This window comes from Clarias gariepinus, chromosome 2, assembly GCF_024256425.1.
Source record: "Clarias gariepinus isolate MV-2021 ecotype Netherlands chromosome 2, CGAR_prim_01v2, whole genome shotgun sequence".
In the NCBI taxonomy this organism is placed as follows: Eukaryota; Metazoa; Chordata; class Actinopteri; order Siluriformes; family Clariidae; genus Clarias; species Clarias gariepinus.
The window spans coordinates 30,187,674-30,212,028 of record NC_071101.1 but is presented as its reverse complement, the minus strand read 5'-3'; the positions used below and the strand labels follow the sequence as shown (position 1 = coordinate 30,212,028).

At 38.5% G+C, this 24,355-nt stretch overlaps 3 protein-coding genes across 9 annotated transcripts in view; 1 reads left to right on the top strand and 2 right to left on the bottom strand.

The window, feature by feature from the left end:
• Positions 1 to 833: 833 nt before the first annotated feature.
• Positions 834 to 7,576, bottom strand: mpi (mannose phosphate isomerase). Its single transcript, XM_053490836.1, has 9 exons — positions 7,561 to 7,576; positions 7,180 to 7,233; positions 6,725 to 6,852; positions 4,502 to 4,702; positions 4,231 to 4,372; positions 3,901 to 4,080; positions 3,358 to 3,531; positions 2,885 to 3,093; positions 834 to 2,257 (listed from the first exon to the last, which is right to left on the bottom strand). Exons 2-9 carry the CDS (start codon positions 7,193 to 7,195, stop codon positions 2,054 to 2,056), a joined length of 1,254 nt encoding a protein of 417 aa, XP_053346811.1. The 5' UTR covers positions 7,196 to 7,233; positions 7,561 to 7,576; the 3' UTR covers positions 834 to 2,053.
• On the top strand, positions 7,577 to 16,057 carry scamp2 (secretory carrier membrane protein 2). The gene is made up of 9 exons (XM_053490847.1): positions 7,577 to 7,740; positions 10,276 to 10,353; positions 10,913 to 10,999; positions 11,134 to 11,248; positions 11,367 to 11,495; positions 13,574 to 13,733; positions 13,881 to 13,982; positions 15,217 to 15,334; positions 15,419 to 16,057. Exons 1-9 carry the CDS (start codon positions 7,684 to 7,686, stop codon positions 15,563 to 15,565), a joined length of 993 nt encoding a protein of 330 aa, XP_053346822.1. The 5' UTR covers positions 7,577 to 7,683; the 3' UTR covers positions 15,566 to 16,057.
• An 873-nt stretch (positions 16,058 to 16,930) lies between these two features.
• LOC128516958 (neogenin) overlaps positions 16,931 to 24,355 on the bottom strand; it is a 118,867-nt gene continuing 111,442 nt past the window's right edge. For 4 of the 7 annotated variants that reach the window (XM_053490660.1, XM_053490687.1, XM_053490678.1 and 1 more), the window contains exons 18-29: positions 24,181 to 24,319; positions 23,337 to 23,444; positions 23,020 to 23,214; positions 22,848 to 22,880; positions 22,660 to 22,725; positions 22,424 to 22,562; positions 21,752 to 21,975; positions 20,980 to 21,072; positions 20,581 to 20,745; positions 18,765 to 18,998; positions 18,540 to 18,661; positions 16,931 to 18,061 (exon numbers count right to left, since the gene is read on the bottom strand). In XM_053490660.1, coding sequence (XP_053346635.1) covers positions 17,978 to 18,061; positions 18,540 to 18,661; positions 18,765 to 18,998; positions 20,581 to 20,745; positions 20,980 to 21,072; positions 21,752 to 21,975; positions 22,424 to 22,562; positions 22,660 to 22,725; positions 22,848 to 22,880; positions 23,020 to 23,214; positions 23,337 to 23,444; positions 24,181 to 24,319 — 1,602 coding nt within the window. In that variant the 3' untranslated portion in view covers positions 16,931 to 17,977. Of the gene's footprint in view, positions 18,249 to 18,539; positions 18,662 to 18,764; positions 18,999 to 20,580; positions 20,746 to 20,979; positions 21,073 to 21,751; positions 21,976 to 22,423; positions 22,563 to 22,659; positions 22,726 to 22,847; positions 22,881 to 23,019; positions 23,215 to 23,336; positions 23,445 to 24,180; positions 24,320 to 24,355 lie in introns of all 7 variants that reach the window. The other 3 variants (XM_053490695.1, XM_053490670.1, XM_053490710.1) reach the window with 3 other exon arrangements.

The following is a 24,355-nucleotide window of genomic DNA, read 5'->3' as shown; positions in this document are numbered from 1 at the left end:
CAACAATAATGTTGTAAAAATCCAGATAACTTTACAGATCTTCATTGTAAAGGGTTTAAACAATGTTTTCCATGCATGTTTAATTAACCATAATTAATTAATTAACATGCACCTATGGAATGGTCGTTAAGACCTTAACAGCTTACAGAAAGTAGGAATTTAAGGTCACAGTTCTAAAAACGCAGGACACTAAAGAGACTTGTCTACCGACTGTGAAAAACACCCAAAGAAAGATGCCCAGGGTCCCTGCTCATCTGCGTGAACGTGCATTAGGCATGCTGCAGGGAGGCATGAGGACTGCTGATGTGGCTAGGGCAATAAATCGCCATGTCCGCACTGTGAGACGCCTAAGACAGCGCTACAGGGAGACAGGAAGGACAGCTGATCATCCTCGCAGTGGAAGACCACGTGTAACAACACCTGCACAGGATCGGTACATCCGAATTTCACACCTGCGTGACAGGTACAGGATGGCCACAACAACTGCCCGAGTCACACCAGGAACACACAATCCCTCCATCAGTGCTCAGACTGTCCGCAATAGGCAGTCCATGAGGAGGAGATGCACTGCAGTACTTCAAGCAGCTGGTGGCAACACCAGATACTGATTGGTACTTTTGATTTTGAGCCTCCCTTCATTCAGGGACACATTGTGATACATTTTTAGTTTATGTCTTATGGTGTTGACTCTTTTAGTGTTCATACAAATATTTACACATTAGGTTTATTGAAAGTCAGAGGATGTTTCTTTTTTTGCTGAGTATATATGCGTGTGTATGTGTGTATTATATATATATTTTAACCAAAACAGACACAATTAACAGAAGAATTCATAGAGAACTGTAATTTATTAGGTTTACATAGAGTTTAGATAACCTCATGCCACAGCAGATTTAAAATTGCTAATCCATGCCTTCATTCCATTCCAAACCTTCAGTGGAGGTAGCAAACACTGAAATCTGATTGAGGTGCAGATTGAAGATCTGGGACACAACCTGCTTCAAGTGATCTCACATTTTTAAAAAAAGTGCACAGAGTTTACAGTAAACAAATATTGAGATAATTGTTCAAATACAATCTTCATGTTACTCCAGTGAGAGAAATCTCAGGGAAAGCACAAAGACTTGAAGAGGAACGGGTTCAGAGGACAGGTAGTACCAGTAACAATCTGCGCAGTCATACAAACTAAAGCCATGTACAGCAAAAACACTTTATCAGCAACTTAATAACTGGTTTCCTCTTTCACAGCAAGTATCTGACAAAGCATCCTGTTTAAAAGGGTAAACCTACTGCAGTAGCAGGTTCATAAGGGTGTAAAAGCAGTTTGCTTTCTTAAAAAAAGAACTTGAAATTTATCAGTAGTGGTTCTTGTGGTACATAAAAATTCCCTGAATATTGAGTTGTTTCATTTAGTGAATGTAGAGATTGCTGACTGAGCATGTACTTTCATGTATTCTAGATTAAACCCACTTCCCAGTGAAGAGTTTATTCTTTTTACATTAAGCATAACCTTAATGCAAGCTGCAGAGATTTTATTTTAGTCTAAATGCTAACCCTAAAATCAACTATTACTTTAACATAAATCATGCATCTAAAAAGAATTTGACTGTAGTACAAGATGTGATGTCAGCAGTGTGATGGCTGGAGTCTTGGCTTTTTAAAGCACATGCTTATTAATAGGGCAGAGAAAGAATTCCCCAAGTGATGGAGATATTTGTTTTGCTAACTTTTCTTTAGGCAAACAAAAAATAATCTTCGTCATGCTCATCCTTAAGATTCGTAATAACAAAACTGGCACTTCATCAAATCACTTATCACCCTGATATTAACATAACAATACTTCTGTTCAACAACTATACTGTTCAAAGGACGGGAACCACAAGTAAGTCACAATATTTATGTGATGTCATCGGTATATTGCTAAAGCATGTGGTTCTGCTCCCTTGTCACTGATAAATAAGCAACATTAAAACAAAAGTAGAAGGTTAAAATCGTACATAGTGAACATATTGGAGAGATCAAACACGAACTCAGGATCGCTTTTTTTTTTCGCCTAGAGAAGACAGCAGGCCCGGAACATGGTCATCCCGGATGATGATGTCACCTGCAGCGTCACGCTCTCATTGGCTGAAATGAACAGCACGGAACCCCTGTGCAGCATGATGTCTGAGAGAGCGCTGGCCTCGCCTTGAATCACTAACAGGATGGACGCACAGTCCAAAGAGCTCATTGTGTACTGCTTTACAGATGGAGGGACCTGGAGATGGAAGACATCAAAAACATCCAACTCAAGGTCTGTGACAGGAACCACCAAAACAGTGTTAATACAGTAAAGATATACAATGGATACAGGTTTTGTCAATAAATCTGCAAAAATGTCAACAATTCTGTGTTTTTCTGTCAATATGAGGTGCTGTGTGTACATTACTGAGAAAAAAAAAGAACTTAAATGATTTTAGCAAATGGCTGCAATATAACAAATTGTGAAATATTTAAGGGGGTCAGAATACTTTCCGTACCCATTGTGTACACCAAAACAGAACCTGGCTAAATTAGGTATTAAATGTACTTTTTGCCAAAAGGATACTTTTGTAGTACTTTATCCCGGTTAAAGTTGCACAGTCACGGAAACCTGAGCCACAGAAACCCGAGCTTATAATTAAACCAAGGACTCTAAAACTAAGAGATGACAACATTACCCACTGCACCACTCTGCTGCCTTAAAGTGCAAAAAAAGACGTATTTCTGCTTTCTTTAGTTCCTCAGACAGAAACAAAACCATAATTGACACAAAAAAAAAACACCCCAGAAAAGGAAATAAGAGAGGCATTACTGTCACTAAAGTATACAGGTACGTAGCTTGTGTGCATCCTCTGCAACTTGCCTGTATCCTCATGACAGTAAAGTCTGGTACAGGTGGGTCGTACAGGTGAACGCAGGGGTCTGAAGGGTCTTGAACTGAGGGAAAGATTTTGGCACTGGCTGGAGCAGGACTGTAGTTTAACATTTCACACAGTGTGTTTACATCAATGTACTTTGGGGTCAGTCCAGCGCGAACTGTGTTATCCGAACAGGCCATGCACTCCACACAATCTGGAAGTCAGAGTCGAGGTTTTTTTATTAAAGAAACAAATGATAAACTTGATCAAACAATTAACTACAATTAAACATGTTCCTCCTTAACCTGAAACAAATAAAAACAGATCTAAATGATCTGATTAATTTAAGAATAGTTGATTGCTTTCAGTGTGTTAAAACTGATGCTCAGTGAAAAGTCCTGCCTCTGACACTTTGTGTATGTCATAAAAATGGTATGCATAAAAAGTCTAAACCTCATAAAAAAAATGGAAGTGTAACCTCCAGACAGGTAGGCGTGTGGTTCGTTAGCTCCCAGAAACATGGCCTCTCCTGGATGCAGCACAATACGGTTCAGGAAGTAGATGGAGAAGCAGCCGATATCACCCGGGTACTGGGAGTGAAGCCGAAGCAGCAGCTCTCCGTTATTGCCTGATGTGTCTTTAGCTGCAGCCTCTACAACAAATAGAGTATGAAAGAGTATGGATTTATTTATTTTTTTAACTACAGTTGGGTGTAGTTTTCCAGGCACAATGTACAGTCATTCAAAAGTTAGTACCCCTCTTTTAAGTCTACTTTGTGTGTGTGTGTGTGTGTATGTGTGTGTATGAAAAAAACATTATCTGATTGTAGTGGGCCTTGGTATTGTTGTACAACAACAAATCACTTTTTTAATAATGTCATTTTATTCATTTATTTAGTTATTTATTTATTTATCCATCCAAGTACCCTTATGATTCAATGGCTTGTACTGTAGAATACTGTAAAATTTTGAACATGACTATAAATTATAAGGCAATGTGAAATTTAAGATCATTTTCTGACCTTCTTCAGAGACTCTTTTCACCAACATGTTCAGCTGATCTACAAACACTTTCTTCTCACAGTTCATCATCCTGCTGAAGCATTTCTTCAGTGCAAGAGAGGCTCGTACAGGGTTATCCCTGCTGCTCTGCAGCTCTTCTGCTGCCTCATTACCTACTAGAGCATGGAATTCTGGGACATCTTTAAAAAAAAACAAAAAAAAAACAGATTCAGCAAAACGTACACGCAGCTCTGGGAACACTCACATACACACCCTCGGCTAATAATACCGCACTGTAACAGTGTACTGTAATGTGATATATTGTGTAAAATCACTGTTTTGATACTCACTTTTGAGAAAAGAAATGATTTCCTCCACTGGCCGAAAACCACACAAGCCTTCAAACTCAGTCAGTGCAATCGCCATCTCTGGCTTATGGTTGTTGTCGGGGTAGTGCTCAGGGAACTGGGCATGTAGCTTAGCTGCCAGCTCCTGAAAAGTATTTCCTAACTTATTAGAAGCTAAAAATATACTTAAAATATAATATAAAGTAAAGTGACGTACAGTGTATTGGTACAGTCACATTGTAACAATACAATATACCAATCCTTCTATACTCACTCTGTTGGGATGAGCTTGGATGGACAGTGCAGTGTTGACCGACAGCACTTTAAACAGGAAAGGGAGCTGTCCCTGGAATGTGTCTTTGACCTTTGACCCCAAACACGCTGGGTAATCAGCAATCCACTGCCCCAGTGTCCTCTGTGATATTCTGTTGTCTTTGATAAGAGCATCTCCCTTAGGGTGGGCACCCATCCAAAGCTAATAAACACACAGATGAACATACTATATATTATAACATACTCTAGAGACAAATTGCAGATCCATAAAAAAAACTGTGGACGTTTTATTAGGTAATGATGATACCCAAAGCCAGCAAAAATAAAATTATAACTACAAGTATTTAAGTCTGAGTGACCAGTTGTGTACTGTATGTATTTCAAAAGAGCCTAATAGGACTGAAGCTTGTGTAGCTGTTTCACATACATTACACCTTCGCATAGCCCCTGCTTGACTCTTTTGCTATTTAAAGCACCACTTGTGCCCTTTAAGTGTGTCTCTCAGGACGGGTTGCATTATTTTAAATAGACCAAGCAGATTTTTAGGATTTAGGCCAAGACAAAAATAGACATAGCACAAAGAGCAAGCCTAATTATGAATTTGTCTGGCTAAAAGCCATGCGTTAATTCAGTTCATTTTAGTGGTAGAGCACTTTTTTACCAGATTGAAAAAGGAAACCTATCCATTTTTGGTCTATTTTACTCTTCTTCTTCCTCTTCTTCTTATTATTATTATTAATAATAATATATACCATAAAACAGCAGTATTAAGAATGAATACAGGTCATGTCTTTATGACTCCAGAAGCATTTTACAGGTACAAGTCTACACTCTCCAGGTGAGTTTATCCACTGAGTCAAGGCGTGGCCTGCGTCTTTTAATTGCAGACAGCTTTATTTAAAGCCATGACGTTTTAAATGTCTGACATGATAAATCTCTACAATTAGTCCATGTGACAGCTGTGTTATATTAGAATTTTTTTTTTTTTTTTGTGGTCTCAGTGCCTGCAAAATTCAAACAAACTGTGAGTTAATATTTGTGTAAACTAATCATGCAGGATTACTTACTCACTCATCTTCTATACTGCTTTATCCTGCATACAGGGTCGCAGGGATCTGGAGCCTATCCCAGGAGACTAAGGGCACTATGGGCAATTTGGGAACGCCAATTAGCCTAACCTGTATATCTTTGGATTGTGGGAGGAAACCGGAGTAAGCGGAGGAAACCCACCAAGCACGGGGAGAACATGCAAACTCCATGCACACAGAGATGGGAATGGCCGGGAATCGAACCCGGGCAAGGCGACAGTACTAACCACTACACCACCCTGCCGCTCCATGCAGGATTAAAGTAGGTGAAACACGTATACTATGTGGCCAACACTATGTGAACACCTGACCATCACATCCATATGTTGTTTCCACAGAAACTGTTGCCACAAGGTTAGCTGCATACAATTGTTTAGAATGACTTTGCGTTAAAATTTCATTACAATATACATTACAATTTCTCGCCACTGGAACCATGAAGTCCAAACCTGTTCCAACGTGATGATGCCACTGTGCACAATTTATTATTATTATTTTTTTTTTTACCATTTTGGTCTGTCCATGTGCCATCTGGTGACAGATACTTCCCACTCTGGAGATCTAGCCATCGTTTCTGTGGCAGATACTTAAGGGGTTAGGTTACCAGCTCGACGGCTGCTTGTCATTTACACACACTATGGGCAATTTGGGAACGCCAATTAGCTTAACGTTCATATCTTTGGACTGTGGGAGGAAACCTACCTTGCATAGGGAGAACATACAACATCCAACTCCATGCACACATACTCTGAGGTGAGAATCGAACCCTGACCCTGAAGGTACTAAGCCACTGGCTGCGACTGTGCAAAAAAGTGTGGACTTTTTTTTTGACGAGGTTAAAGAGGAAGAGTTTCAATACCTCAATACCTGAGCTCATTAATGCTCATGTGGCTGAATGCAGAACAAATCCCGATACCCCTGCTCAAAGATCTTAGTGGAAAGCCTTTCCAGAAGAGTGGCGGCCATTGAAACAGCAAAAAGAAGGCTCACGCTGGAATGTGATGTTCAACAAGTACATATGGGTGTGATGGTCAGGTGTATACATACTTCTGGCCATTATATCTGCAAAAGCAAGCTAACCTGATGAGCAGGAAAGCCTGGATCAGTGATCAGTTCTAACCAGAGCACGTGTTTACCTCGGCGTATGGTCTGTCATCCTGTATAACAGCTTGAGGATCTCCACCTAGGACCAGCTTAGCCACCTCACTGTCCAGCCCCACCTTCCCCCAGGCATAGTTCTGGACCAGGCATGAGAGCGGGAACACTGCAGACATAACAAACACTCACGTTAGACATTTCACCATTTTTCCCCTGTGAACCACAACATGCCCTGTGATATTAAAAAAAAAAAAAAAAGAAAAAAAGAAATGCGTTTATTAGTCTGTCATAATCCACGAGCAGGGCTTTCTCAGGTCACACTGCGTCTCCTGCCAAATCCACAGTGACAACTGCACTGCGCTATGGAAATCAGCTGTACATTAACACACAGGCATCAACACACACCGCGCCATGCTCGTCCTGACTGCTCGCTTTTGATATAACTAGTGTAAATTAATGAATGAAAACAGATGGAATCGTGGATAAAACCCACCTCTTACTTCCTCCATGTCTGCAACGGGTGGCGCTCGAGCTGATGTGACGTCACCTGACGGATGCCAAACCGGAAGTCCATCATGTTAACACAAACTTATAAACTAATGATATTATGAAACAACAATTCATATTGGAAGACTTTACAAGGAAGTTAATCATAAGCAGTGTTTGTCTGTTTTGTCAATTTAACTCTATCTAACTACGCTCATGAAAATATTAAAACGATTTTCGCTTCTATATTAGATACATAATATTCTAAAAATAAAATAATCTATATTATGCTATGGGAAGCTCTTAAGAATATCACATCTCCAAAGTGGTACAAATACTGTTTTTTATCTCTATTTTTTAATGTGTACATTGGTGACGCGGTTTTCACCCTGATGCGCATGCGCAGCGTGTAACAACTGCGGAAGTAAGCCGAGCCGTGCGAGCGTCCACAACTCCTAGAGGACTGCTCTTATCATTATTACTTGTCTATTTCGGATAAACCTCAGTCAGAATGTCAGGTTTCGACAGCAACCCGTTTGAAAACCCAGTAGACGTCAACCCTTTTCAGGTAAGGCTATAATGTTTATTGGGACAAAAAACTTTGCGAAGCTCCTTAACACTCTGAGTTATTCCACAGGAAGCCAATGATGTGGGTTAGGCACGGGGCTAGGTGGGTTGCGTCATCTGATTGACATGAGGTTGAGCCAATCGGCGCTCGAAATTACTCTGAAGGCGGTCTGATAATGTTAGAGGAAGTGCTTTGTCCTATTACTAAGATTACAGTAGCTTTTACGTGAAAACGTATTTATTATTGTGAGAGTCACACCCATCATTTATACATTAATTGTACCATATTTCTATTATATTTAAATATATTTAATTTAATTTAATGCTTTTGGCCTTCAAGCCTGTTGCGCCAACCAAACGAACCATTAACGCCACCATTTCCATAATTGTCATATAAGTAGATATTATTATTGGTAATATTATTACTGCTTCTACTCCTAGTAGTATTATCTTTTTTTAAGAAACCGTTTGTAATAAAACAGTGTGTATTAGTTGACACGCCATGCTGCGGTGAAATATAAAAGTGTGTAAACATGATCATAAACTCCTCTGATCATGTACACTCATATCTTAAACACCTTCTTAAACAAAATGTCAATATGTAGATTAGAAGAATGTGTAATATTATTATAATCTTCTATTTAATTTATCTAGCTACCAATAAACCATATGTCTGTACTTAGCATAAGATTTGTATAATATGTGTTATAACTCTGGAAGGAACTTTATTCTCACTAGAGATTCTACTAGATATAGTATATCTAACATGAAAACACACCTAATGACAAGAAAACACACCTCATGAAGACTGTGTAGTGTAGTTTAGTAGATTATTAATGTACATTTGGAACAGAGGTTGTCCCAAAGAACAGATGGCTTTGTTGGCACAAATAAAAACGCCTCACGGACAAGATTTACGTCATATCATAAGAAACACAAGACGTTGGACTGATACACGGGCAACACACACTTCACTTAGTAGCTGTGAGTCTGTTAAACGTAGTCCATTTCTTTACACCATATGGTGTGCACGTGTGATATTGTTTTTCAGAAATAGAGGAAATCCATTACTTACAGCTCACTATAGAGGCATACGATTTACACGTCCTATAAATAATTAATTTGCAGAATTATGTTCACTTTTTTCACATTATTTTCACAAGGTTTCCGTTCAGGTCTTTTATGGAGATAAACGAGTTAAGCTCTGAAGCACATACGTTGGACATCTAAGGCATATAATTAAAATAATTTCTGATTAAACTAAACTGTAAGCTTGGCTCCTTTAACATGAAATTTATTATTTCATGATTATTTATTTGTAAGATATGAAAAATGTTTCCTCATGTTCAAATGTAGCCCATGTAGCTGACATCCTGGAGCATGACAATGGAGCAGGTGACTTTCTCGCTCTCCACTGCTTTAGGAAATGATCGTGCCTCTTGTCATCTATGTGATGTGATTGTTCTCTTAATGTTTGCTTAAAGGGTGTGTGTGTGTGATTCTAAAATAGAGTTTATTGGTTCAGTGGACTAGCCAGTTATATGATTAGGCAGTCCAGTTTAGGGGAAAAAACATGTTAGTTACCCAGTTAGTGACGTTTATATACTGGATCACAGACTGAGGTCTGGCTAACTGGACAGAGCTATAGCTTTATTTTATTTTTTTGTAGTACAGATCAGAGATAAGGTTCTGTCTTGTGAGAAATATTTGTGCAAACAGATAAGAAGGACTGAGGAAAGGTTGTGTAAGGTCTAAAACGAACACCAGGAAAACATTGTGAGAATTCTGCCAGGCGTGATCTGGAATGATTCAATCTTTTTCAAATTTGTTTGATGACGTGAGATTATTGTTTAACTTTTAATGTCCTGGCCTTCTGGAAATTAAACACTTAAATTCAGAGTTTGCTCGAATGAGCATGAAGGTTAGCTTTAGTTTATGCTGTGTCATGCGCATTGCATTGTAAGAATTCCTCCCATTTTTGTAGCTTGAAAGTAAGGTGGTGTTGTAACATGGACTAGAAAAACTGTGCAACTTCCCATTGCCACTGAAGCAACTAAATAGTGACCTTTTCCCAGATGTAAAGGTCTACATACTGCATTAGATTGCATTGTATGATTATTATTGTTACTTAAGGAACCAATTAATTAATCAATCACTTGCTTGGTAAATAGCAGCTGGATTTATTTATTTATTTATTTTCTTAAACATTGTCATACACGCCTTGTTCTAATGGAAACAATGACACTACATGATTGGTATTTTGCCATTTTTCTTTAGCTATCAATAATACATCACTACAGATGATTTAATAATAAATGTTTGGATGGTCGATAATGTTAAGCGATTATAATAACAGATTGTAATGACAGATAATTAGAAGTGATTTATGCATACCTGCCCTACAAAGTGTGTATATGTAGCACTGTGTTTGCTCATGTAAATAAAGCACTTCTCGTTAACTGCACTCAATCTATGTGTTGAATCACAGTATCCTAATATATTCTAATATACTGCAAATTTTATTGATTCCTTTTAGGATCCTTCTGTCACACAGGTGACGCATTCAGGAGGGGATCCAATGCAGCAATACCAGCCTTTCTCTCCTGGTGATGCTGTAAGTATTCATATCAGAACCTGAAATGAAAGGATGTCAGGAAAGAAAACAAAGTGTAAAAGAAAAAAATGGTGTGAAGAGGGACTAGTGGTACAGAAGCAAAAAATTATTTATTTATTTATTTATTTATTTATTTATTTATTTTTAACTTTCCTGCAGGAGAGAGCCAGGGAAAATATGAAGCCATACTGATCTGTTAATTAGTGTGAGTGGATACTGGACATGACTGGACATAGAGTGGGTAGTTTGTGTGGCATGCTTATTGTGTAACATGCTTTAAACTTGCCAGGGTCACTGTCCTTTATATGACTGATTTATTACTATTTGGGAAACATCTCTGATTAAGTTAGAAAATGTCATAGGCAGGTACAAACAGATTAACTAGTGAGAATGTGGGAATGTTCCACACACAGTTTAAGCTTTTTCCTCTTTATACATTTGCAGGAAAATTCTCTTGCATAAGGTTGACTAACATTAGTTCAATAAAATACAATAGCCAACAAATAAGCTTGTGTGATCCATTGTTTTTTCATAAATTTTGTTCATTGTGTGTGTTTAGGGACCTCTGACAGGCACCACTATCCCGGCCTCTACTGTCCCGTCCCAGCCAGCCGTGCTACAGCCCTCAGTGGAGCCGAGCCCTCAGGTCAGCATGGGCGAGAAAACGCAGTAGAATAAAACAGCTACACTGCGGCTTTTTGTGCTCAGTGTGATTTCAGTACACTTTAGTTAAATTTATGCGAAAGTACTGCAGCCAAATCCCTTGTGCTATTTCTCCAGGTAGCCGCAGCTGCAGGGCAGGCCAATCTGCTGAGACAGCAAGAAGAGCTGGAAAGGAAAGCAGCTGAGCTCGAGCGCAGAGAACAGGAGCTGCAGAGCAGAGAGCGAGTTACAGGTACTGTGTGCAGCCACTTGAACAGGCATGCAGACTAATATGAAGATACAAAAGTGCAGACATCACACCGCCCTGTTGTATTATTAATCATCCATATTCTGCTTTATTTTATCTACAGGCAAAGAGAACAACTGGCCTCCGTTGCCTAAAGTATTTCCCATAAAGCCATGTTTCTATCAGGACTTCTCAGAGGAAATTCCCGAACAGCACAGGCGCCTCTGCAAAATGCTGTATTACCTGTGGATGTGTATGTATTTAAAACTCACATAAAAATAAATATAATTATCTTATCCTTTAGAAATACAGTTTGATTGGTTGTTGCTTAACAGCAAACAAAAATAAAATTAGAAAAAAAATTATAATAAATATGCTCAATTTTCCACAGTAATTGTTTAGCCAAGGCAGTTCAGATTACTTCTTTGTTTTTTATTGGAGCTATGACACTGATGTGAAACGAAAATGTGTCTCAGTTACTTTTCATGAGTGTCCAAATCTTCCTAATAAAAAAAAGGAAATGTAGAACTTAAGCTAAGCTAGGCATAAGATAGGACTTGTGTAAATAAAAAAATATATACAAGGTTAATGTTTGCAGCCCAGTACATAATGTATACTACTTTTGCAAAAGTGTTGAGCCATCCCTCATTTCTTTATATTTTGATTTTAAAGGGTTGCCAGACTTTCTTGTATTTTTAATGAAACCCTAAATAGTTCTCCAGACTTTTTTGACTCAGTTTTTTTTGTTAAGCCACACAGTGGCCTATTGATCATTCAAGCATTTAAAAAGACATTTTACTTAGGGCATGAACCAGTGAGAAACAGGTGCAGATGATGGGAGATGATCAGGCTGGTGATTAGTATACTGGTGATGCTGAATGCTGAGGAGTTGGTACAGACGAGAGGGGAAATGAGGTTGCTCCCGCGGTTGTAAAAAATGGGATCTTTTGCAGCCTGTCACAGTAAAATATTTTTTCATTTAATGTGATGAAGGCTGTAAAATTTAATTTAATATAGAGAATTAAGGGGAGGCTCGAAGACTTTTTCATGGTATTGTATAGTTCTTTTGTTCCCATAAACCAGTGAGTTTTAGGTTTATTTTGAATTACATCTGCTATTTGCATATATAAATGGCTGTGTAGTTTTGAATAAAAAAAGAAAAAAACAGATTCATCACTTTATAGAGCATCTCTTTTGGACACAAGGCTACTGTAGAACTGATGTGGTTTTGAAAGGTTTACAATTAGAATTATAGTGGGGGAAAAAAAAACCTAACTAGATTTGAGAAGGTGGATACTGAACTTCTTGTGAGGACAGGAAAGTTTTCATCTCGGCTTTACCCAAACAAATAAAAGATCAGTCTCAGAAAGATTGATTTGTAGATACCAGTGATAAATGTCCATAAACAGCTAGAAGACTTGAGAGTACATAGGGGTGTAGGGACAGACAAGCTGAGCATGATGGAAAAAGGTTGTTTTTATGTATGGTGGGAGAAAAGGGAATTCCAGTATCAAAAAGAGCGCTGACACAAACATGAAGTAAAGTTTAACTGCTCTAGTAGAAATTAAACTAAGAAATAGGTTATAGTAACTACAAGGGGTGAATAATGACCACATCAATATTAACAGCAAACTCTGGATTTAGGAACAATAATTACAATTTCACTTTGTTGAGTGATTTCTAAGTTAGTGCTGTTAATAATTCAACGGTATAACTATAATAAACAGTACAAGAGTAGTAGTGGTGGTGGTGGATTATAGTGGATCTATACTTGGGTAAGTCTAAATGTCATCCCTGCAAGTAACAGTAAAAGGTGTCATTGTGTTGTAGTATCATGTGACCTAAAGGCAGTGGACACATAATAAAAGCAGAGGGTCAAGAACTGATCCTGAGCTACAGAAGCATGGGCTGATTTCTAAATCTTAAACATAAAAAATTGCTGTGATTAACCTTTTTAAAGGCAGCACCATATGGAGATAAGGTCACTGTAAAGTGTGTGTTCTCTGTGCTATGGACTTTTTGGAATTTTGACCAAAAGATTTAAAAAATTAATTATTATTATTTAAAAAGTATAATGACATTTTTACTTGCCGTGTAGCTTGAAAAAAGTAAGGCAGGGTTGAAATTCCTAAGAATGGGTGTGTCAGCTGTTATGATAAATGCAATAGGGATACAACCTGAATCAAGTGACATGTTATAAAGGTGACAAACGACTCGCGCGTCACACCCAAACTGTTTCATACTGTATTTCTGTATTCTGCTTATATCCAATTACTTTTATCTTTTGTCCCTTTTTCCTTCTTGATCCGTTGCTCTGTGTCTTTCTCCCAGTGTATTCCGTGACATTGTTTTTAAACGTGCTGGCATGCCTGGCGTACTTCACGGCTAAAGCTGATTATGGAGTGGATTTTGGCCTCTCCATTCTGTGGTTCATCCTCTTCACTCCCTGCTCTTTTATCTGCTGGTTCCGTCCCGTCTACAAGGCTTTCAAGTGAGGATCTCCAAAGTTAACACCCAAATTTCACTAGGAACTGAGTTTGACTTTGGCTTTATGTTGGCAGTTTATTTATTTAAAAATATAGAAGTGTATGGAGATCCCAACCTTAAAAAAATGCTTTGTTTTGTTTTTGTCTTTTAGGTCCGACAGTTCCTTCAATTTCTTTTCCTTCTTCTTTGTCTTCTTTGCCCAAATTGCAGTGATCATTATTCAGTGTGTCGGTATACCACGATGGGGCAACAGGTGAGTGTGCAAACTAAATAAAATCAGCCTGTTTTATTAAATCCTTCTGGGATGATTGAGGAACTGCCGCTACTAAACTAACATGGAAATTTTTAAATATTTACACAGTTTTAGAGTGTAAATATGATTTGAACCATAACTTAAAGATCTCGTACTTTACTTTGTTTCTTTAATGAGTTAACACAGGTCTCAGAGGTCTTCCAAAGTGTGTTAATTCCCCAGCTGAATTACCCCTCAGATCACGCTTTCTAAATTCCTCAAACTCCATTTATTTCGTTTCTCCTCCTAATGTGTTATTTCATTGTCTATGTACTGTAAATGAGCTACACTACTGTGCAAACACCTTGAACCCCACCCCATTTCTTCATATCAAATTAAAGGAAATTGGGTAGAATAAATGAAAGAAGTAAAGAAACGGCTTCAAATATTTTACTGTGACAGGCTGCAAAGTTCCCAAAGATACAGTATAAAAATTGGTTGTTCATGTAACAACCTTAGCAGCAGCCTCATTTCCCCTCATCATAAAAGGTATCTGTACTGTACTTTCGCCCCCTTCTGGTTAGAGAGATAAGGCTACAACGTTCCAACATGGCAAAAGGTGTCCACATACTTTTGGCTATGTAGTGTTTTCCTGAATGTGTCGTTCTTGGAAAATCTCTTCAGGGGTAACGGTAGCTTCGCGTCCAACTGAAATGTCTGTGAGAAGACATCACTCTGTGAATATTGCAGCCTTATGAAATAATCTTAGAAGTCTTTATCGAAGTAAGTAATATAGAAAATATTTTTCCCCGTGTTCATTATGAGTTGTTAATGCTGTGACATAAAATGTTTTTTTTATTTGTAATTGAGGAACACCAGCTGCTTTTTTTTTTTTTTTTTTGTTAGTAAAATCAACAGCACCGAGATAGCATTAATGTATAAAAGTGCAACATTAAAAAAGAGCTGTACTGCTCAAAGAAGCTAATAATTATTTTTTTAACCTAAGAGCTCTCTTGTGGAACAGGTGTCTTTGTGCTGATCTCTAAGGCTTCTGCTCTGTCTATGCTGGAAGCTCCGTCTCCTTGCATTAACACCCCTTGGGCCTTTCTGCACTTTCCTCCTCTGTGTCTAAAGTAGGTCTCCCCTGCATCTGTCTGCGCTATCGCTTCATTTTCTCTCTTCTGCTTCATTTGTCTTCATCGTTTTAATCATATGTTTGATTTCTCCCGTTTTACTCCTGCTATTCTGTTGACAGCGGTTGGATTTCAGCTCTCACCGAGATCGGAGGCCATCTTGCCGTGAGCGCCGTGATGATGGTGGTTGCAGTTTTCTTCACCGTGTGCGCTGTGCTGTCGGTCATCCTCCTTAAAATGGTACGTCTTGTATTTTGTATTTTAAAGTCATAATGATTATAAGTGTACTTTTACTTCTGAGCTGTTGACTTGGCTGTTTTGCAGGTTCACTCTCATTACCGGCGCACGGGTGCAAGCTTTCAGAAAGCGCAGCAAGAGTTCTCACAGGGCGTCCTCACCAATCGCACGTTCCAGACCGCAGCAGCAAGCGCAGCCGCCTCGGCAGCCCAGGGTTCCTTTCAGAGGAACTAAATTAAGCAGAAAACAGCCAAATCCCCTCAGCCACCCGAGAGCCACGGTGCCATAGAGTACACCGGCGCAGGCTGTGCAGCTCCCCCGTAATGCTTTGTCCTTTGGACTGCAGAGAAAATACTTCACAAAGTTCTGTGTAAAGCTGAGGGGATGAAGGTACAGCACTCAGTAACGTGTCTGTATATTTGTATGTATGCTTTCAATTTGAATGTGTATTGTGATTTATATATATATATTTAGTTTTTTGTTTTTGCTGGAGACTAAATTAAGGGTTAGTCATGTCGGTGAAGGTACAACAGAATCAGTGTGTCCGTATCACAGAATAACAACGAACAAAAACGTTTTTTTTTTCTTCTTCATTAAAATACAGTAATGATTGCAGCATCATTTAGAAACACATCCAAACAGTTCCTAGCAATTTCAGCCTTATGGTGTTGATTAATTTACCACATTCTGTGCTATTAAAGTGCCATTCATTTCTGGAAGGCCAAATGTTGTGTTCATTCCAGTGTCAAATGTCCAAATGAATGAATTATTCTGCAACAACACCAGCGTTGTAAAGTTTAACGGTATTTCATGTAGCTAGCTAATTAGGGAACAGAGTCAAAATGTAAGATGTTTGAATACCGCTGACTTTTAAAAGATGAAGGTTAAATATCCTAATGCTAGTCAGTAATTTACTCCTTAACTGTAAATATATCAAAAGATATATAAAAAAAATCTAATGTTGATTAATTATGGTCTTTTGAGTTTGATTTTGCTTCTTAGAAAAAAAAAAACTTAGCATGTTTTAGCATGTTGAAATTTTCTAAACAGAAATGCTTAGAGGTTTTTTGCACCTTAAGGAAGAAATAAATAAAATTAATTTAACAGTAAAGGGGTTTGTGAAATTGATAAACTTGTGTATTTTGTGTATTTCCCCCACCCCCAAGATACACGAATAATAATAAAAAAAAATACTTTTTAATGCCTCTTCTTCATTAAAGTGTTTGTTAGAACAAATACATGTACACAGTCATGTTCTGAGAAAGGAACACAACAAGTAAAGGTGAAATTACATTTTTATATCCTGTATATATATATATATATATATACAGATTTTTTTTCCACTGGACTGTCAACATCATTGTACAACAGCAAAAATAAGAAAGTGTGAGCTCATAGTACAAGGTTGAATTACAGAAAATAGGTTCTGTATGTGTTCTGTGTGCGTTATTTTTTCTTCCTTTTTTAAAATACATGACATCCGTGTTTCTCTTTTAAACCCCATAGAAAATGTGCAAATGAAGTTTTGACTGTTCCGCAAACCTTGGAACAGTTCAGCATCTCCATCCCAAACTTTTGCAAACACACAAACACTATTCATTAGCATAATTTCTTACCATCACATTAACATTCATTACAAGAGACAACATACATGGAAATTGTAGTCTGGTATTAAAAAGATCATATGGAACAGAAAGCTGGGAGGGGAAATAACCCTTGTACATCACATGTTACAAATCAACATACTTTCATTTTGTTTAAAAAAAAAAACTATAAAAAATTGTCTTTTGGAAATGTAAAAAGTTATTTAAATTTTCAAGTCACTGAAGCGCTTCAGATAAAACGATTGACATCATTCAGTTTGCGGTGCTTCCAGCTCACACAGACACACAGTGAGCAGAGGAGGTGTTAAAGGTGACACTCTTGCGAAAACTCAAGGTCCGCCTGTGTCGTATCACCATCCAGCATGTAAAATACAGCACTGTAGACTTGATGCAATGTTTCAGGTTTTTTTTTTTAATTAGCAAAAATAGTCTTTACATCCTAATGTACACATCAGTATACTGTATGCAATGTATCACCTCACTTGTAATATAAGTTATAATGCATATTTAGAATTTCATGCTACAACCTTCCCTTGGAAAGAACACACAGCATCGTCTCTTTAGTCCAAGGAACGTTTTCATTCTTCAATTTATCATTTAAACAATACAACCATTTTAAACCAAACGCAACATCCATACTTATATAAACAAACATGTTCTCTTTTCTGTGTAAGGAAATGTAAACGGCATGGCGACTTTAAATGGAGTCTGTATAAATCCACACCTTTCAAACGGCATGTATAGAGCACATAAAATGTAAAAGATCAAAAATAATATATACATAAAAAAACAAAACGAAAAATACCACTATGAAGTCACAGAACTACAATTTTAATAATGCCCAGTTTCCTCAGAGTACTTGATTTCTCACTGCATAGTGAGACCCAAGACCTCACCTCCTGACCAGGTGAAATGCAGAACAAAACATCTGAAGCTCATCCTCTCATTCCTCAGTGAGAAAAAAAATGTGTGGTTGGTTTCTCCTGAAACTTGAGTCTTTTCGCAGAGTTTGTTTGTCCTCTGTGGATGGCGGTTAATGCGTTCAGGCCGTTGTGATGGCGTTCAGGTCTTTCATCAAGCCCTCCAGATGTGCCATCTCCTCTGACAGCTCATCTGTCCTGTAGGCCTTAGAGAGACGCATGCAGGGGAGCGTTCGGGTTAGAGTTATGGCCGCAGCAAAGGATGCAGCGTGAGAGGAAACGAGGAAGTGAGAAACAGGGCATGTGATAAAGGATGATGGAGGTAGATACGAGAATAGGTAGAAAGGACAGGAATGGGAAGAGGGAGACCATGGAAGACATGTATCAGTGGAACTGAGGAAAAAAATAAAATACAAATACATACACAGACACACATTTGGGCAAAGCATTAAATGTCGATGAAATGGATTTGATATTAAAAAATGAAAATGCCATTATTCATTATTTATATAAATCAAATGATTTAGAATGGGTTTAGTAAATAAAATTAGGCCAAGCAGCAAAACCATGTAAAAAAAGGAAACGAGGGGCAAAAAGTTTTAAAAATTATTCAGCATTCGTCAAAATACAATAAAGTGTTTTATCCAGTGGGGAAAGTGAGCAGGAGGAAAATTATGAACTTACAGACTCTTTATGCGGCAGCATCTTGCTGGTTTCTGATTGGTCAGGAGCACTGGGAACGGTGACAGCCACAGGGCCACGAGCTCTGCTCAGGGTGCCGATACATGCCGTCTTCACACTGGGAACTGAAGCAGACAGGCGAAATAAAGAGATTGTGACGAGTCAAATCATAAAGGATCAAATTGATAAGATCAGCTGTCCTGTGTGTGTGTGTGTGTGTGAGCGAACCTGGTGGGGGCATGAGCACGGTGCAGGGCAGGGCAGAACTGGGTGGGCTGTGGGTTGACACAGTGACAGTGGGCACGGTGAAGCTCTTCATGGGGTGTGTGGGGTGGACGTGGGCTGTGGGAGGTTTATAGCAGTGTGGCTCGTCCTCTTTAATTAGAACCTCTGTGTGCTGCAGTTCGGCTACGCTGGGGGCCACCGGCAGCTCGGTGGCGGAAGGCTGAGTCCTTACAGATTCTAAACGCACAGAGAGAGATGTCCAGGAGAGTGTCACTGACTAGTCAAGATGCATGTTACCACTTTTTAAACCAAGTGAGTATGTAAACAGAATACCGTTCATGAAATCCCTAAACTAACCAAAAGAAACTTTTCATTAATTATTAGAACGGAATTGAGACAAATTACAAACCAGTGTCACACTGGCAATTTAATCTGTCAATAGGAAACTCACTGCCAAGCCCTAAAAATTCTGCTGTTTTAGATGGGCCTAAAAGGGTAAGAATTGTTTAATACATTATTAAAACCTAGAAGTATAATGCTGAACTGTCAACTTTGTGGATCGGCGATCACCTAAACACAGTGAAGCTTAACAGTGAAAGTGAGAGCATTTCCATATGCATACCATGTGGTGAGAACTCCCAAGATTGGGACTTAACAGCTGGGTGGTCATAAGAAAACCACTTGTTACTGAGACTCATCAGAAAAAAAGCTTCAGTTTGCTAGGAAGCATAAGGATAAGGATTATCCTTATGCTGAAAAAATATAAGGATAATAAGGAATGAGGAAAATTCATGCGGTCTGATGAGTCCAGATTCACCCTATTCCAGAGTGATGGGGCATTAGGGTGGGAAAAAAAGGCGGATGAAGTGATGCAGCCATCATGCATAGTGGCCACTGAACAAGCCTTTGGAGGCAGTGTTATGATCTAGGCTCAGCAGTGTTATAGGGCAATAAAATGAAATCAGATGATGACCTAAATGGACTAAATGACCAGGTTATCACATCTATGGCATTTGTCCAGGACTCAAATTGGGAGGAATCATATGAGGAGAATGAGGAATTAATTTCACACATGAACTGGCCACCAAATTGCACACTGTAATCAAAGCTAATGGCAGTCGAAGAAAATAATATATATTTTGCCAGGCAGCGTAGCTAACTAAATGTTAGTGTAGAATGTTATTTTCACGGTTGGATTTAGTATCATTATCTGTTTACTAGTTAATTTTTTTATAATTAAAAATCAGCTTTCTATGCACGTTCCTTAATATAGTCTCTATACATGTGATAAAACTTTAGAAATTTGAAAAATTATAATTTAATTCTGTTTATATTAATTAATAAATGATGTTAAATATTTCATTATGAAATCTAGATTAAATAAACAGGATCATTGATTAAGGCTAAACATGTACATATCTACTTCTACTGTCCTATATTTTAACAGATTAAAAATAAATATGTTGTTATTTTACTGATGGAGTGTTTACTGTATATATATATATATATATATATATATATATATATATATATATATAAACATAATTAATAATATATTAATATAAAATTTAAACGACTTCTGTAGTATTTTGTTGAATAAGTGTTTGAGTGAACATAAATTTAGAACACCTAAGCACTCTTTGGTCATTTATCTACAGTATAAGAATCTTTCAACTTAATTGTAGCTCTGTACAACAAAGAGTTTCCACATTAGAAAAGGGACTAAATTATAGCACTTTAAAAAACTATTTTAAGAACTATGTAACTATGTATACCTACGAATTTCTCACACACAGGCTCACACACACATGTGCCTCACCTGAAGAAGGTGGTCTGTCTAAATAAGGGCCAGAGGAAGAGGGTGTAGCAGGAGCCCTCAGGCTGATCTGGTGATGAAGGTAACCACGCGGTGGAGGGTGATAGTGATGATGATGGTGATGATGAAGGTGGTCTAGAGAGTGGATGGGATGTGCGCTAATAACAGCTGAGAATGTGCAAGGCAAATGACATGTGTCAACAACACAAGTTGGGACATATAAACAGCACAATGACGAGCTTCACACGCTGGTTAAATGAAAGACGAATGACAAATCAGTGCCTGAGGGGACAGACAGTTTATATCCTCGAAATGCAAAAGGCCAAGGACTGGCAGCATCACTCCACTCAGTTTAGACCTTAAATTTTCTCAGATCAGAAGAGAGATTTTCTCTGAGCTTACGTTGTGGAGGCTGAGAGTCGAAGGGCATCATTATTTTGGGTCTCACTCCCCTTCTTCCTGCTAGTGTAGACACTGTCTCCTCAACCTCATGACCTGTAAAACACACGGTCAAAACACTGCTTTTACACAACCTTCACACACTCAAGATATTTTATTATGCTTCACTTTGTCAGACAGGTTCTATTTATGTGATTTCTTGATTCAACAGGTCTGGCAGTAATTAGGCCTGGGTGTGGCAAGTGAAATTTAACTCAGCTTTCCAAAAAAAGTGGTTATTAGGAGGATTGGAATTACTTTTTTTACATTGAGCAAAATCTCTTTTTTTCCCTTAATAAATGAAATGACTGAAAAAGTTTGTAATTCTGGTTATTTTTGTGCAATATTAAAATTAGTTTGATGATCTAAATAATTTAAACGTGACATATGCAAAAAATGCAAAAATCTGGAAGGGGAGAATTTTTCACAGCACTTTATATTATAGTTATTCCTGCACTCAGGAAATGATATATACCCTAAATAATTATAAATCACTTTCTAACATTCGTATTTGAACGGGTGACCTTTAATCCCATATTCACAGCGAAGTAATGAAATATCTGAAGGCAAAAGTGCCAACCTTGCTAAGACAATTTCTTGTAGGCAGAAAGAACAAGTCTAACAGGTATGACTCCACCCCAAGTGATGCAATTAAGATAATCAGTCAATTGTTTTCTCATTCTGCTCTATGCTCCTCACAAACATTTCCTCCTTTTCTTCAGATTGGACGTGATACCTCGGTAGGCGTTTTGTCTTTGGTGCGCAGCCTCACTACTGGACGGCTCGTGTGTGCTGCGGGGGATGGGTGTCTCTGTCATCAACACGTTGGGCTCGGGTGATTTATCTATAGACTTCATCTCCAGCCGCTCATGGTGGATCCACAAGTCCGGAGGCTTCAGGTCTTTTGAGGTGCTTTTATACTTGTGAGAGGCGATACTGGACTTACTGGCAGCTCGCTTCCTACAGAGAAGAAAGAAACAAGCGATCATAAAATTATTACATAAAATTTACACTGAAGTGTTTTGTATACACCGATAATATATAACATCAACACCACCACCAGATCACACCATGAGGCTCGCCCAAGGCCAGCCTGTGCATTCTGATCCCACAGATTCCTGGAAAAAAGTCACAGGGCATAGCAGGCAAAGAGCCCAGGACTGTTGACCCGGCCTCCAATCTCTCCAAAGTCTTATCCGTTTAAGCACCCATAGGATGCACCACAGATGCTCCACCCCACAACCTACAGCACCCAAAGCAACTGCTGGCATTATTCTGGTGCCAGACACCACAGCACACCACCAGAGGTCCTGTGAAGCCACACCATGAGGGACCAAAAACCTCTGAAGTTTAATGTTACGGCTATATCTCATGTTTACATGTGGAGAAGAGGGGTATGAACCCTTACTTTTTCTGATGGGAGTTGGAGTGGCGTGTACACAGGACTGCACCCACTACCACAGTGATGATGGTGAACACTCCTACAGACACGATGATGATGATCACCAACATGTGGTTGTCCTGTCTGCCTGTGATTCCTGGCTTATCTATGAAAGAGAGAGATTATAGGTGAGAGGATGTGTAAGAGAGAGAGAGAGAGAGAGAGAGAGAGAGAGTTATACGCATCAGTGTGTGTATCTTTACCTAAGGGGGATCCAAGTTCCTGATCTGGCAGGGGAGAACGTCCACCGGGCTTCCCTGGAATGCCTACTGACAACAAGGTAAAACAGTTAGAAGCAGATTGAGTATGTAAATTCTTATAAGAGCAGAAAGAAAGAGTGATGGACAGACAAATGGAAGAAAAATAACGATGAAGAAGGTCAGACATTTACCTTGATCACTTGACATTTTGTCAGATGGCTCAGCTGGAAGAAGCACACAAATCCCAGACGTGAGAAAATGATAATGTAATTAATGCAGACAGACTTAAATGCATTTTATGACACGGTTAATCCACAACATAAATTTCGTTTGGACCATTTCAGAATTCAGGTCCTGTCTTACCCTTAGGTGTGCGGAAGTGCACGGTGTCAGAAAGCGGCCCCATGCCTTTCGAGTTGCGTGCTTGGATCTTAAAGTAATACATGGTGTCTAGGGTTAGCTCCTGGATTTGGTGGGTCAGTCTGTTCCCCATCACCGGCTCGACAACCCAGTCATGTACCTCTGCATTCACGTCAGTACTGTAGTAAATTATGTAGCCTAGAGTACAAAAGGTGGAGGACAAAATCAAAATCAAATCAGCAAGTGATTTTTTTTTATGTGTGTGTGTGTGTGTGTGTGTTAAAGCACACAAGAATTTGGTTCTTGCAGTATTGAGCTACCTGTGATTTTGCCATTGGCCTCAGATGGTGGCTGCCAGTTGATGTTGATGGTGCGTGGACGACCCTCTTTACTCACCAATGTCACGTCTTTGGGTGCAGATGTAGGAACTGAGGAGATAAAAATCTGTAAATAGACAACTCTGAGACCTACCCTTCATACTATAGATTATTAATTATTCATGTTGATGTTTACTGCCTAATGAGATAAAAACATTCTGGCAGTTAGAAGAGTAAAAACATAAACCAACATTTTTGTTATAACTGTTTTCATCATATTAGTGTGAATTGTGTACCATTTTGCGAAAGACAGTAAATCCATTTCCCAATTTTTCATTACAGAAATGTTCATATAAGTGATTCATAACAACTATTTCACAGTCTTAACTTATTATATGGCAGAAGGAAGAAATGTGATAGGTTTATGATACTGTAGGATTATCAAGATTTGCCAGAAAAGAGTTGGTAATAGACAACTTTGCGTGTCTGAGAAAAATAATTTTCCAGACTGAGTTAACGTTAAAAAAAAAAAAAAAGGGTTTATTATGTTTTGCAGTGAAACACAGATCATGAAATTATAATTTTGGTATAACAACAAAATGATCTAAAGTAAATATGTTTCTCTTTTGCATTTATCTCAACTGGACAAAGTGCAAAAGTGAAAAGTTTTTAATTCAATTGTAATAAAAGACGCCTAACCTACCTCTACATTTATAACCTAATCCACTTCTAGCTAAAAATGTCGGTTGAATGTTTAAATGAGTTTGTATTCTGTATATTTAAATACTGTTGTATATTCAGCAGATTGAGAGTCAACAGATATGTGATTTCTAGACGAAGCTCTTACGCGTCTCCAGGGTGGTCCCGTGAGCGGTCATGCTCCACGTGCTGCTGCGCCGGCCCTTGGTCACCATGACGGAGAACTCGTACAGTGTGTTGGGCTTCAGGTTTGTTACTGTGTATGTTAGAGTGGTGCTGTTGGCAACCTGTACACATGACCAAAATACACAATAAGCGAACAT

Excerpts from the sequence above, each read along its gene's own strand:
- mpi (XM_053490836.1), bottom strand. Across the intron at positions 4,703-6,724 it reads ATGACAGACCATACGCCGAG|CTTTGGATGGGTGCCCACCC; the intron begins GTAAACACGTGC and ends TGTGTTTATTAG. Across the intron at positions 2,258-2,884 it reads TTACTGTCATGAGGATACAG|GTCCCTCCATCTGTAAAGCA; the intron begins GCAAGTTGCAGA and ends TTCCATCTCCAG.
- scamp2 (XM_053490847.1), top strand. The coding sequence starts at position 7,684 with ATGTCAGGTTTCGACAGCAACCCGTTTGAAAACCCAGTAGACGTCAAC. Across the intron at positions 11,000-11,133 it reads CAGTGGAGCCGAGCCCTCAG|GTAGCCGCAGCTGCAGGGCA; the intron begins GTCAGCATGGGC and ends CTATTTCTCCAG. Across the intron at positions 11,496-13,573 it reads GCTGTATTACCTGTGGATGT|TGTATTCCGTGACATTGTTT; the intron begins GTATGTATTTAA and ends TCTTTCTCCCAG.